Genomic DNA, 13822 nt, shown 5'->3' on the forward strand with positions numbered 1-13822 from the left:
CCCCATGCAGTCACGCCATCCATCTCATGGTTCCCCCCCAGTCTCAACATGATGCCTCAGAGTTCTCTGTGGCAGGGGAAAGCAGAATCAGAGGGACTTGGACAGGCAAGGAAACACTCTGGCTCAGAAGTGACACGGTCACCTCCACCCAGTTGCCATTGTCCTATTCAGCTGCAAGAAGTGGGGAAGTATAAACCTCCCTTGAAGTTGGAAAAGAGCTGAGGCCAATGTTGCTGAGCATTAGGAGTCTCTCTCCCATCATGCCTTGCCCATGGATAATTCCTGTTGGATATTTCTGGTGGATGTCCCAACTAGTTAAGTCTTCAGACAAGATTTCTCCTTTATTCGTACTAATGGATATTTGTAAATTGCTATTTATTTATGGGAGGAGGTCACTCAGGAGGAGACATTTGAATTGTGTCTTTGGGGTAAGTAGAAATGTAAGGGGATAGATGAGGAAAAGGGCATTCCAAAATGATGGAATGACATAACCATAGGCTCTGAGACAGGGAAGAGCCTGCTGCTTTCCAGGAGCCATGAGAAGTCTAGCTCGGTGGGCTTGCGGAGGGAAAGGAGATGGGAAGGTGGGCTGCAACTTGGATGGAAACATAATCAATAATTAATGTCTAAACCTTGTGGAACATCTTTTCCATGTGCCACAGTTCTAAACATCGTGTGCTGTGCCACAGTCACGGTAATGTTCTGCTGGATCTCTTCCATGGAGCCCCCTTCCCCCTTCTTTGTGTCCAGGAAGTTGGCCCCAACAACCACATCACTAAACTCCCTTCCTCTCCGGCTTCTGGTTGGATTTGTCCAATGGGGAGCCCCAACAGGAGATAGAGGGTGGGAAGAGAGTGAGGTCGGGTTCCTCCCAGCAGGAACACCTTGGCTGGCTGCTTCCCCAAGCTCTGCTCACACCATTCTCTCTATAGAGGTTCTGGCAACTGTTCCTCCTCTTGCCCCTTCAGGCCTAGTGATACTCTATGTATACTCATAGTAGTGATACTACTATGATCTTTGGTAGGGTTTCTTACACCTCTTTAAAAATAGTTCCCTTGTCAATTCTTCTAACTAGAATTTCCTGATAGAAGCCAAATGATACAGGTATCTAAAGTGGGTACTAGTACCATTCCCATTTTATGGATGAGGAAACTGAGGTAAAAGAGAGATGAGGTGACCTGCTCAAGGCCATCCAGCTGCACAAGAATAAAAACTCAACCAGAGAGTGTGGCGGGAGGTTCAAAGGCCTTGAATGCCATGTTAAATAGAGACTGATCCTGTCTCCTACAGAGGGTGCCAGAAGCTCATCCTTTCTTTATTCATTAAATCCCTATTGAGCGGTAACACCTCTGCCTCTTGAGAAATCAATTCCTTGCAGGAAAGAGGAGAGAATTCCTCACGCTCGGGGGCCTTCACAGAGCTATGGTGGGGCTCAGAGAGATTTTAGCCGTAGGAAGAGCTATTCTGGAAATTGGGTAGAGCATGTGACTGAGGTCCAGCCAATCAGCGCATCACATTCCGCTGGTCACAGTGACTGGCTCAGGAGTGATCCAACCAAAGCCAAGGAGATTATTTCCCTGGAATACTTGTAGGAGAGGCACGCTTTCTTCTCTGCCAGGCTTCCATCTGCGAGAAGATAAAGCCTAGATATGCCAGTGAGACGGTGTGGATAAAGGACCCCTGGTCAAGGAACCAGAACCAAGAAATGGAGAGAAAAGGAGTTCTGCGATGACATTCCAGATTCTGCATGCAGCCATGTCTGAAATCAATGTAAATCTTTGGAGGATTCTCTTACATGAGACAACAAAGTCCCCTTTCCCCTCTGATAGGGTTCCAAATTCCAGAGCTACAATCTCATCAGTTGCAATGGAAACAGTCTGGATGCCGTGGGAGACCTTGGAGTGGGGCCTCTGTAGCAGTCAGGAGAACCTCTGTTCATCCAGCAAGACCCAATGAAAATGTTACCATCTTTGTTCAACCTTCCAATCACTCCTCTGTCCATAGTGAGTTGCTCCTTCCTCTCTTCTGCGCACTTAGGTTTGCACACGCCTCTATTATAGTGCCTTCTTGTGCTGGCATTTTTCTGCTATGAGGCACTGAACAACTGGCCTGAATCTTACTCATTTCGGAGTTTTCAGTCTTTAGGAAAAGGCCTGGCAAAACGTAGATACTCACCAGATGTTTGTTGAATGAGTAACTGAACAAATGGGACCAAGGCAGGAGAGTAGGAATGGGCCGGAGGAGATGGATGGGGGCCATCTCTGGAGTGCCAACAAAAAGTAATAGCAGCCTTAAATCTTTTTTTCGGAGTAGACAGGTTGAGATTAATATTAATAACAAAGTGTTATTTAGTTGACTTGGACAAAATCCCTGGAGAAAAATTAAAAATAGCTGTGATTTACTGCATGCCTTATGTGCCAGGTGAAGAGTTGAAATTAGCTCCAGGAGAGGGTTCTCAAAGCCAATCATATCAATTCCATCCTCCTCCACGGTGGCTAGCTCAGGGATGGACAGGCATAGGGCCAACCAGGACCAGTAGGATAATGTTTATTACCACGAGAAAGGATGTGAGATAAGGGGTCTCTCTTGCTGGATGTGAGATTGGATGCTTGTGGTCTTGGCTGTTCCTAGCAGTCATCTGGAGGACAAGGCTGATCCGTTGAGGAGAGCAGAGCCAAGAAAATCCTCAAGGAATGGACCCAGGGCCTCCATGACTCCCAGCATGAACCTGACTTCTCTTTTCCTCTCTTCCCTTTCCCTACCTTCCTAGCTCTCTGCCTAATATGGGACTTGAACTCACAAGCATGCATGTTCCGTGGACTGAAACAGTCTAGTGGCCTGAAGCTGACCTATTTCCAGATGTCCAGTTATGGGAATTATGTGAGTCAAAGGCATACCTCTAACTGAGTCTGACTTGAATTCCTGTTATTTCATCCATTTACACAGGAAGCCAAGACTTTGATAGTCACGCGCTTAACATTCTTCAGTGAGTGCTAAGAGCTGGGATTCCACTCCAAATCCGTCTTATCCTACAGCCTTTGGTCATCCCACTAAGCTGAGCCAAGAAAGGTCATGTTGCTTGATCTTGGTTCTGATTCATCCATTTACCTTTGGATATGGATTCTCTAATACATGCCGTTTCTTCTGCCTAGAAACGGATTCTCTAATACATGCTGTTTTCTACTGCCTAGAATAGTCTATGCCTCCTCTCTCTGCTTAGCAAACTACAAGGCCTCAGCTTAAATAAATGTCATTTCCTGACCTCCTCCCCATTCCTACCCTGGTGATTAACCTAGATCCCTTGGCCATTAATTCTCATGGTGGTTTGTATTTTTCTTTCACACCCTTATCACAATTATAACTGATGACTTATCATGTAATACTTTTATAATAACGTGTGTATTTCATAAGAGCACATGTGTATGTTTTCTCGGCACTGAATCCTCAGAACCACCGATGTCCCTTAGTGGGTTGCCATAAATAGTTGATGAAGGAATAAATGAAAGCTGTTGCTCTGGGGAGGGGGGGGTGTCAGGAGTTCCCCCAGCAGCTCTCCAAGGGGGGTCCCAGGACCCGCCAGTATTAGCATCATCTGGTAACTTAGAAATGTAAATTAGGCGCCACCCAGGGGCGCCTGGGTGGCTCAGTGGGTTAAAGCCTCTGCCTTCGGCCCAGGTCATGATCCCGGGGTCCTGGGATCCAGCCCCGCATCGGGCTCTCTGCTTGGCAGGGAGCCTGCTTCTCCGTCTCTCTCTGCCTGCCTCTCTCCCTACTTGTGATCTCTCTGTCAAATAAATAAATAAAATCTTTAAAAAAAATTTAGGCCCCACCCAGACCTACTGAGTGAGAATCTTTGAAACGCAGGGGTGGGATGGGTGACCACTGGTTTGAAAAGCACCGGGTTGGGGCGCCTGGGTGGCTCCGTGGGTTAAAGCCTCTGCCTTCGGCCCAGGTCATGATCTCAGGGTCCTGGGATCGAGTCCCACATCGGGCTCTCTGCTCAGCAGGGAACCTGCTTCCTCCTCTCTCTCTCTGCCTGCCTCTGTGCCTACTTGTGATCTCTGTCTGTCAAATAAATAAATAAAATATTAAAGAAAAAAAGAAAGAAAGAAAACCACCGGGTCATCCAAATTTGTTCTAGTCCATGCGGTGGGAACACGCGAGGACCCAACCTCTTATGGGTCGGTGTTCTTTACTGCCTCTGTTCCTTAAAATCAGCACTCTCACAAGTCAAGCGTGTTGGAGGATAGGAACAGGAACGCCTCACATTCTACCCCCTCAGCTCCTCTGCTGTTGCTGTTCTTTAGCTTTTATTTTATTTATTATTATTTTTTAAAGATTTTATGATCTCATTTTTATTTTTGTAAAGATTTTCTTTTTAAGTAATCTCCATACCCGACATGGGTCTCAAACTCATAACCCCAAGATCAAGGGATGCCTGCTCTACCAACTGAGCCAGCCAGGGCCCCCCCCCCTTTTTTTTTTTTAAAGTAATCTCTACACCCATGGCAGGGCTCAAGCTCAGAGCCCTGAGATCAGCCCGGTCCACCGACTGAGCCGGCAGCCGCCTCTCTCGGCTCCTTCGGCTTTGATCGTGCTTCCCATTGCTGACTTTACAGTAATGTCCGTTGACATTCCCGTGCCTCCCCGGCATTTTCTAGCTCAGCGCGCTGCTACTTTGTTGCGTTCCCAACATTCACACGGTTAACTGGTTCACTTGCCCTCGCTGCTTCTGGCCTCCTCGCGCAGGGTCTACTGCACCAGTCCTAGCGCCTGGGCCACGGCAGGGCTCAAGCACGCGTGGACTGAAGGCCCGTCGGCCCCACGCGGGCGGAGGCTGGGGGCCACGGACTTCCGGGCCCCCGGAGCCCGGCGCGTGGAAGACGCTCCCTGAGACCGGCGGAATGAATGGGCTCGCGAAGCGAAAGGGAAACCGCCCCTTTACTAAGATGGCCGACCCGCGCCCTTTACCAACATGGCCGCCGGCCCGCGTGGACGGGCGGCGGGGCGGGGCCAGGCGGGCGGGGCGGGGCCGGGCGGGAGCCGTCAGGTGCGGCCCCGCCCCGCCCCCCGTCCCCCCGCCCCGCTCGATTCCGGATTGGTCCGGTTCCAGCGCCGCAGCCCGGCGGCCGCGCCGTGGGGCCGCGCCGGGCGCTCGCCACTTCCGGCGCGCTGGGGCTGTTGGTCGGGGGCGGCCGCGCGGCGCGAGCGGGTGGCTCCGGGGCGGGCGCGCGCCGGGATGCTCCGGGGGGCGGCGGCGGCGGCCGTGCGGGCTGAGGCGGCGAGGACAGCGCGGGCCCGCGGGCCCCTTCCCTGAGCCGGCCGCCCGGGCCGCGCCGCCGGGGCCCCTTCGGCCTCCGCCCCTTCAGCCTCGGGGCCGGGCCCGCGGCCGCTTCTGGACGCGGAGGCCGGGAGCCCCTGCCTGGGCCCGGAGCCTCCCCTCGGGGGTCGGGCCCGGGCGGGGCGCCCCGCCCCCCCCCCCAGCCGCTGCCCTCTGCCCGGCTTCCGAGCCCCGTTTCCTGCTTTTTTCCGTTTTCCTGGGGACGGGCGGGTGGTTCTGGATGAATTGTTCAGGGGGTCCCCGATGAGGCGGGCCGGGGGGCTGCGCTCGCTTTAGAGGGTCCCCGCGGGGCCCGGGTGGGGCGGCGGTTGTCTGGGCCTGGGCGGGGGACTTCCCGAGCCTGCGGGGACCATGACCTGACCTGTGCGCGCGGGACGTGTCCGCAGCTCGAGAGCCAGCTCACCTGAGCCGCCCTCCCCCGGCCAGCATGGTAAGTGGGGCCGCGGGCCTGGGCCTCTGGGTGCGGGGTCTGAGCGGGCGGACGCGGGCCCCGGGACTGCTGGCCGTCGCTGCTCGCCGCGGCGGGGAGAGGCGCGTGCCGGGCGCGGCGGGGACACACGCGTGCGGGCTCGGCCGCCCCGGCTCGGCGCTCCCCTCCCCCCAGCGCCGTGTCGGGCCTGGGAGCGACCTGGCGGCGCAGCGGGCACTGCCCCGGCCTCTGGGGGTTGCGTCCCTGCGCGTCGAGCCTGTTGGCCTGCGGCGCTGCCGCGCGTGGACGGCGGACGGTGTGCCTGGGCCCGGGCGAGTGAGTGACGCGGGTTCCGTCGCGCTCTCCTGACCCGGGGGAGACCGGGGCACCGGGCAGCTGGTTACCGAGCTCAAGGTCACTCTTCAGTGACGGGGGCACGGTGTGAACTCGGCCCTTTGCCTCCAGCGCCTCTGTCAGGGGTGCGATGGGGGCTTGGCCGTGGTGTCACAGCGAAGGAAACCGGTTGGGGATGCGCAGAGGTCGCCTGGCCGGGGGTGCGGAGCGGAGTCCGAGTGGGGCCGCTCACGCGCGGCGGGCGGCTGCTTCCGCTTCACGCCCCGGCCTTCCCCCGGTCCTGCCCGGGAAGCTTCACCCTCGCAGGTCCCGCTCCGGACCCACCTCTTGGGAAGAGGCCGCCCCCCGCGCTTGCTCCGACTTCTGTGCTCGCACCGGTCTAGGAGGCTTTGCCGTGGGATCCTGCGTCCCCAGCCCGACCGCCCCGCAGCCGGGCTGTGTCCGACCCTTTATGTGCCCCAGCTCGGGTACACAGCACGCCTCAGGGGGAGCGCTGCAGTGCCCAGGCTGTGTTGGAGCACCCCCGGGAGGGGAGCGGTGCTAAGGCTGACCATTCAGTGCTGTGGGGACCTCGTAGAGAAAGGGACATGATGACATCTGTGATGCAGGTGCTCGGGCCAGTGCGACTTTTTAAAACATTCCAGGGGCCTGTGCGGTGTTGCGTTAGCTTCTGGGCATCGAAAGAAGACCTCGGTCGCGGCCCTTGTCCTCACGCGGCCTCCAACCAGCGGGTAAAAGGCACCGTGAATGCTGAGCAGCCCCGCGTAGCAGGTGCGGTGTGTAGTGCAGCGGCCGATGGGCCAAGCTCTCGGAGGCCCGGCTTTCTCATCTGTAAAATATGGTGGTAGGAGTCCCTTAATGAACAATCCGGAGGCAGGAGGTAGAACACGGCGTGAGGATGAAGGTAGTACTCCGCATTGCTTCCTTCATTTAGTCTTACGTTAATTTCCTGGTTCTTCTTTTTAAGTTGTAAAATACATAGAACATAAAAAGTACCACTTTAGCCATTTTTAGGTGTTACATACAGTTCAGTAGCATTAAGTACAGCGGACCCTTGAACAAGGTGGGGGTCTTGGGCGCTGCCCCCCCCCATGTGGAAAGTCATCTATAATTTTTTTTTTAAACATTTTATTTATTTATTTGACAGAGAGAGATCACAAGGAGGCAGAGGCAGGCAGAGGGGGAGGAAGAAGGTCTCCACAGAGCAGAGAGCCGGATGCGGGGCTCGATCCCAGGACCCTGGGATCATGACCTGAGCCGAAGGCAGAGGCTTTAACCCACTGAGCCACCCAGGCTCCTCATTCATCTATAATTTTGACTCCCCCAAAACTTTACCGTTAGTCTCCTGTTGCCTTACTGATAACGTTACCTGTCGATTAATATTTGTTTTGAATGTTGTATGTATTCTATACTGTATTCTTAGCAAAGTAAGCGAGAGAAAATAATACCACTAAGAAAGTCATAAGAGAAAGTGCATTTACAGTGCTGTGCTGTTTTATTGGGGGAAAAAAAACCCCTCCGTGTGTAAGTGGCCCGTGTAGTTCAAAGCCATGTTGTTCCAGGGTCACGTTGTACTTTGACATTGTGGTGAAGGTACATCCCCCCCATCCTCAGAACTTATTTCATCTTAAAACTGAAACTGTACCCATGGAGCAATAACTTCATTCCCTTCTTCCTCATCCCCTACGGCCACGCTCTGTTTTCGGTCTCTGGGAATTTGACGACTCTCGGTATCTCCCAGAAGCGGAATCATGCAGTATTGGGTCTTTTGTGACTGGCTTCACTCAGCATGATGTCCGGGAGGTTCGCCCATGTTGTAGCATGTGTCCGATTTCCTTCATTTTAAACACTAAATAATGTTCTGTTGTGAGTGATGCTGCCTAGAACAGGGGTGTCGAAATCTCTCCTTGAATTTTAAGTTGCCGCGGGACCCCAGGCTCTAGGAAATGTCTGATGAACGGGCAGACAAGCTCCTCCCCTCAGGGAGCTTGCCAGGAATGGAGGTTTAGGACCCCCGTTGGCAGAATCTTACCAGCTCTTGACTAAGCTAGCCCAGCATCCTTGCGTTCAGAATTCATTTTAATTGGCAATCAGAACATTATGAAAATGGCCACTTCTGAGCAATTGTTGTAAAGTAGTTGACTCCATGATTACAATGTACATTTTTTTCTGGGACTAAGTTACGAGTCAAGCGTTTTGTAAGCTCAACCTCACATACTTAAGCAGGCAAGGGGTGGCCACAGTGACTGTGACCAGATTAGGACCTTCTCATCAGATCCTTTCTTCATCACTCACACTGGGGGTTCACATCCTGTAGGTATCCAAGGGTCAGGGGTGTGGGTGGGGCAGGCCTCGTCACCAGAATGCGAGGAAATTGTTGCCTGGTGTGTGTCTACAGGAGGAGGAGATTTTCCCCCTGGGATCACATCCCTTGCTTTATTCCAGGAACTTTTTTGCCTTTTTATTTCTTACTTAACATTTTTACTTTTAGGAGTAATAGTTGACACATGTTTGAGCCTCTCCCCCCGCTTTTTTTTTTTTTTTTTGAGATTTTAATTTATTTACTTGACAGATCACAAGTAGGCAGGCAGAGAGAGAGGAGAAGCAGGCTCCCCGCTGAGCAGAGAGTCCGATGCGGGACTTGATCCCAGGACTCCGGGATCATGACCTGAGCCGAAGGCAGAGGCTTTAACCCACTGAGCCAACAAGGTGCCCCAACCCAACCCCCGCCTTTTTTTTTTTTTTAATAAGAGATTTTATTCATTTATTTGAGAGACGATCGTGTAAGAGCGCCTGTACAAGCCAGGGTGGAGGGGTGGAGGGAGAGGGAGAAGCAGACTCCCCACTGAGCAGGGAGCCCGGTGCAGGGCTCCATCCCATGACCCCCGAGAACCTGACCTGAGCCGAAGGCAGACGCTTAACCAACTGAGCCAGCCAGGAGTCCCTGTTTGAGTCTTTTTCATGTCTTTGTAAAACTTCAATCCTGATGAGATGAACATGGTATAATGCGATAACACCATTTATTACGGATCTGCTGTGAGCTAGCGATCGTTTTTCTTGTGTCAGTCAGTCTGGTCTGGTTAACAAGGCCACCCTGCTAGGTTACATTCTTGCCAGCTTTTTTTTTTTTTTTTTTAAAGATTTTATTTATTTATTCCTTAGAGAGAGATCACAAGTGGGCAGAGAGGCAGGCAGAGAGAGAGGAGGAAACAGGCTCCCCACTGAGCAGAGAGCCCGATGCGGGACTCGATCCCAGGACCCTGGGACTGCGACCTGAGCTGAAGGCGGAGGCTTTAACCCACTGAGCCACCCAGGCGCCCACATTCTTGCCAGTTTTACCAGAGGGGCTGAGGACAGAGGAGCTGTAGGATTCCTGGGTGGAGCCAGCATCTGGACCAAGGCACTCTACTGCAAGGCCTGCGCTTTTTGGCAGGACAGATCTTCCTCCATTTACAGTGGGGTTATGTCCCGATAAACCCCTTGTAAGCTGAAAATACTGTCAGTCAAAAATGCATTTACTACACCTGACTTGCCTCCCTTCGATGTGTTTAGAACGGGTAAGCGTACAAGGGGTGGCTTGTTGGGCAGAACCATCTAACACAGCCCGTTTTATATCAGAGTGTTGAATATCTCATGTCACTTACTGAATATTGCACTGAAGGCGAGGGACAGAATGGTTGTGGCTGTGTCGGTTGTTGACCCTGGTGATGGTGGGCTGACTGTGAGCCGTAGTCGGCTGCCACTGCCCAGCATCTCGAGAGAATTTTGTACGGCATGTCGCCGGCCCAGGGATAGATCCAAAGTCGAAATTCCAAGTATGGTTTCTACTGATTGTGAATTGCATTTGCAGCCTCCTAAAGTTGAACCATTTGTACGTTGGGGCCTGTCCATCCACACATGCGCGGGTCTCACACGGAAGATCATGGAAGATCATTGGAACGCCACCCGGATATATTTTGTTTGGTTCTGAGGTAGATGGTGATGGGGGCTGGTTAAGTGTCTGACTTAGGCTAGAGTCCTGGTCTTGGGGTCCTGGGGCTGAGCACTGGGTCTGGCTCCCTCCTCAGTGGGGAGTCTGCTTGTCCCTTTCTGCTCCTCCAGCTGCTCGCTCTCTCTCAACTAAATAAATAAAAATGTAAGAACAAAAAAAATGTGTAGTGTAGTCCAGAATTACTCTAACAACTGTACTGTAAGTACATTTGATTAAATCATTGGCTTTTGTTGAATTCCCATGAGTTCCTAAGTGATGTAATATCTCAGAGGTTCCCACTACTTCTCTGAAAAGTTGTTACCTAATACCGAGTGAGCTGTTGGTTATTGTGGAAATGGTGTGCAAAACCGAGCTCTTGCTTAAATTAGTGGTTCTCTAGTTGCTTAGGAAATTGTTTTGGTTACAAAGACTTAAGTTTGAATGTCCCCTTCCGTGGCATTCCCATAACAAGTGGTGAGTGGTCACTATAACGGAGGCAAAATCAGACCTTAGATTCGGCCACTCAGGAGCTGTGTCACACTTGGTCATCAGTGTTGTTCCATGGTCCCCTCGGTGCGCGGGAGGTATGAAGAAGCCGTGGGGGTGTGAGGAGATGCTAGGGAAAGGGTCCGCGGTCCTCAGAGGGTCTGTAGGCAGTCGCGTAATTAGAGCTAGTTTGGGAGGCAGGTTCGGTGATCAAGAAATGACTTGAACAGCTTTTGAGAAAATTAGACATGACCTGGTTCAAAGGACGAAATTACTTTACTGGGAAAGTTAAAGAAAACACAGACTGTAATGTACAGAGCTTTTTAATGCCTCAGTTTATTCATTCGTGAAATGTTGATTGATTTCCGATGTCAAGCTTATAATCTTAGGTACTCTGGGTACAATATAATAACACAATAGTTAATAGTTATAGCGTTTAGAGGATGCCCTGTATTTTACACATGTTAACTCCGTGACTCTTCCAGCAATGCCAGGAGATAGATGCTATTTTTATTTCTCATTAAATGGATGAGAATATCCAGGGCCCTTCCACACTGCAGCTGAGTGATGAAGTGGGGCTTCAAACCCAGGCAGTCTGGCTCAAGAGTCAGAGCACAGTGAGAGCTTTTTTGTTACTTTCGACCCCACGGGGGTTAGTGGCGCCTGGCCTCCAGGAGCCGTTCCCGCGAGGCGCATGGGGCTGTATTGCAGCCATTGCAAGAGGCCGTGGTGATGTGAGAGGGCAGGAATGCGTGCGAACAAAGGCAGCCCCGCCGAGGGGGACTCCGGAGCAGAGGTGCCAGGGGAGCTCTCCCAGGAGGCACGTCGGAGTCTTGAAGGGTTAGGAAAAGTTTGCAGGTAGTTGTACAGATCTGGTATGAGCCAGTAAGATGACAAAATCGCCGGTGTCAAGGGAAAGTGTAGGAGTTAACGTTGGTTGAGTGCTGAGGACTTTCTCGGGCTGGGTACTTGCAGGACACAAACATGGCAGGTCTTCTCATGGTAAATACCTTTCTTTACTGCTTCTAGCCAGGTCGGCTGTTGCCCCATGTCTTTGTTCCCCTTTGCGGGAGAACTCCAGGGGAGAGCGCTCCCTGACCGCTGGCCTTCCATTCTCTCTAGCTCGCAGTCAGGGTCCCTCCCTGTGCGGGCGCTACAGCAGTGGTTGGTTCTCACGTCCTCCCCGGAGCTTCTGACCCCTCCTTCACAGCCCGCTTTACTTCTTTTTGTAGCATTGACCTTCTTTCTTATTTACTTACTTCCAGTAAGCTTGATGTTCAACGTGGGGCTTGAACCCATGACCTCGAGATCTAGAATTGGCGTGCTCTACTGAATGAGCCAGCCAGGCGCCCTGTGTAGCATTTACCATTTTATTTATTTTAAAAAATACTTTATTTATTTGACAGAGACAAATAGTGAGAGAGGGAACACAAGCAGGGAACGTGGGAGAGAGAGAAGCAGTCTTTCCACAGAGCAGAGAGCCCAGTGCAGAGCTCAGTCCCAGGACCCTGGGGTCATGACCTGAGCTGAAGGCAGACACTTAACTGAGCCACCCAGGCGCCCCATCTATTTTTATTTTTTAAAATTTATTATTAAGTTATTTTATTTTGTTTTTACAAAATATTTTATTTATTCATTTTAGAAAGCACAGGCAGAGGGAGGCGCAGACTCCCCGCTGAGCTGCGAGCCCGATGTGGGGCTCCATCCCAGGGATCATGATGAGCCCTCCAGGCCCCCTCACAACAGACTCTGACTGGGCCAGACTAGGCCATTTGGTTAGAAAGAATTTCTCAAAATGCAATACCCCAGAACCAACTATGGAACTTTAAAGCCCCAGTCACCAATTATTTACTGCAATTGGGGCCCTCCAGCCCAGTTTTCACGTGATTTGTCCGGGCTGGCAGTGTCGCCGGGGCTGCCTGCATGTCCCTGGACCAAGGCTACGTGGTGTTCTGCAGGCCTCCGCCGCTCTTGGAAGAGACGGCTCCACCCTGCAGGACTTCTTTTCGCGCACCCAGTGATCGCATCTTCAGCCTGCGCGCTGCCCTTCAGAACTGGGTGCCGGCCCCGCAGGCCCGCAGGCTCCCGCCCCCTCCTAAAATTCATTATTATTTTTTAAAGATTCTATTTATTTATTTATTTGACAGCGCGAGAGGGAACACAAGCAGGGGGAGTGAGAGGGAGATGTAGGCCTCCCGCCGAGCAGGGAGTCCGATGTGGGGCTTGACCCCAGGACCCTGGGTTCATGGCTTGAGCCACAGGCAGCTGCCTAACAACTGAGCCACTCAGGTGCCCTGCATTTACCATTTTTAAACATTTTATATACATAACGTTATTTATGAGGTCTTTTTTTGTTACCTCCTCCTGCTAAATGTGGACTCGCTAGAGCTTGGGGTCTTCACTCTGTTCACTGACGTGTCCCAAGAGCCTGGAACGGTTTCTGGCGTGGGTGACAGTTACGTTGGGGTGGGAGTGCCAGGAGGTCTTGGGTGCTTCCGGGGCCGTTAGAGCATGGGAGTCCGAGAGGTTCCCTGTGATGAGAGCTTGCAGAGAAAGGGTATTTCAGAAGAGGAGGCTGTAACTAACGGTGTAGTGTTCAAGCCATTGGATAGACTGGTTTGGCTCTGGTGCTTTTTGTCAAGTAGTAGTTGCCGAGAAGGCCGTGGAGGCGGTTTATGGCTAGATCAGGGAGGGCTTTCCATAGTACTCTCAGGAGTTTGGCTTTGTGTTTCCCGTGAAGGAGAAGGAATCCATCTTCCGTGCAGGGTTAGATCAGTGTGGGAAACGGATATGATACCTTGCATGTCTGGATGTGACAAAGGTCGGTTCTTGGGTATGGAATCGGGGTGAGGAGGACTTGAACAGTAAGAGTTTTTACTGCTTGAAAACCTGATTCTAGAATCCGGGGATTAAGGAAAGGGAAAGGGTCAAGCTCGGTTTGGCGGGCTCTGACCTGGTGACAGGGACAGTGGGGTTTCCTTAACGGGTGATTTGGATTTGGTGGGAATGGAGATGACAGGTACAGAGCCGACAGGAAGGTGACAGGAGACTTTGCTCTGTGGGGGGTGGGCAGCTCCTGCTGGGTTCAGATGCAGGGGGTTGGCGTGGGGCAGGACAAGGGTCTCGATGCTGTTACGAAAGTGGCTTGTCGGTGCGTGTCCCCGTCAAGGAAGATGTGACAGTACAGGCTGCGGTGAGGAGGGAGGGGCTCCTGAGCTGGGGGCCGCTGCTCTCGGCCGGCACGTTTTACGCCTGTTGTGTA

The 13822-nt window shown here is 52.4% G+C and overlaps 1 protein-coding gene across 1 annotated transcript in view; it reads left to right on the forward strand.

Moving 5' to 3' along the window:
• Window positions 1-5265: 5265 nt before the first annotated feature.
• Window positions 5266-13822, forward strand: part of XPO6 (exportin 6) — a 98033-nt gene continuing 89476 nt past the window's right edge. Inside the window, exon 1 of the mRNA XM_045072504.1 lies at window positions 5266-5771. Within this exon, the coding sequence (XP_044928439.1) occupies window positions 5769-5771 (3 nt within the window). The 5' untranslated portion in view covers window positions 5266-5768. The remainder of the gene's footprint in view (window positions 5772-13822) is intronic.

Source organism: Mustela putorius, unplaced genomic scaffold (genome assembly GCF_011764305.1).
Source record: "Mustela putorius furo isolate JIRA1106 unplaced genomic scaffold, ASM1176430v1.1 tig00004039_pilon_pilon_pilon, whole genome shotgun sequence".
Taxonomy (NCBI): domain Eukaryota; kingdom Metazoa; phylum Chordata; class Mammalia; order Carnivora; family Mustelidae; genus Mustela; species Mustela putorius.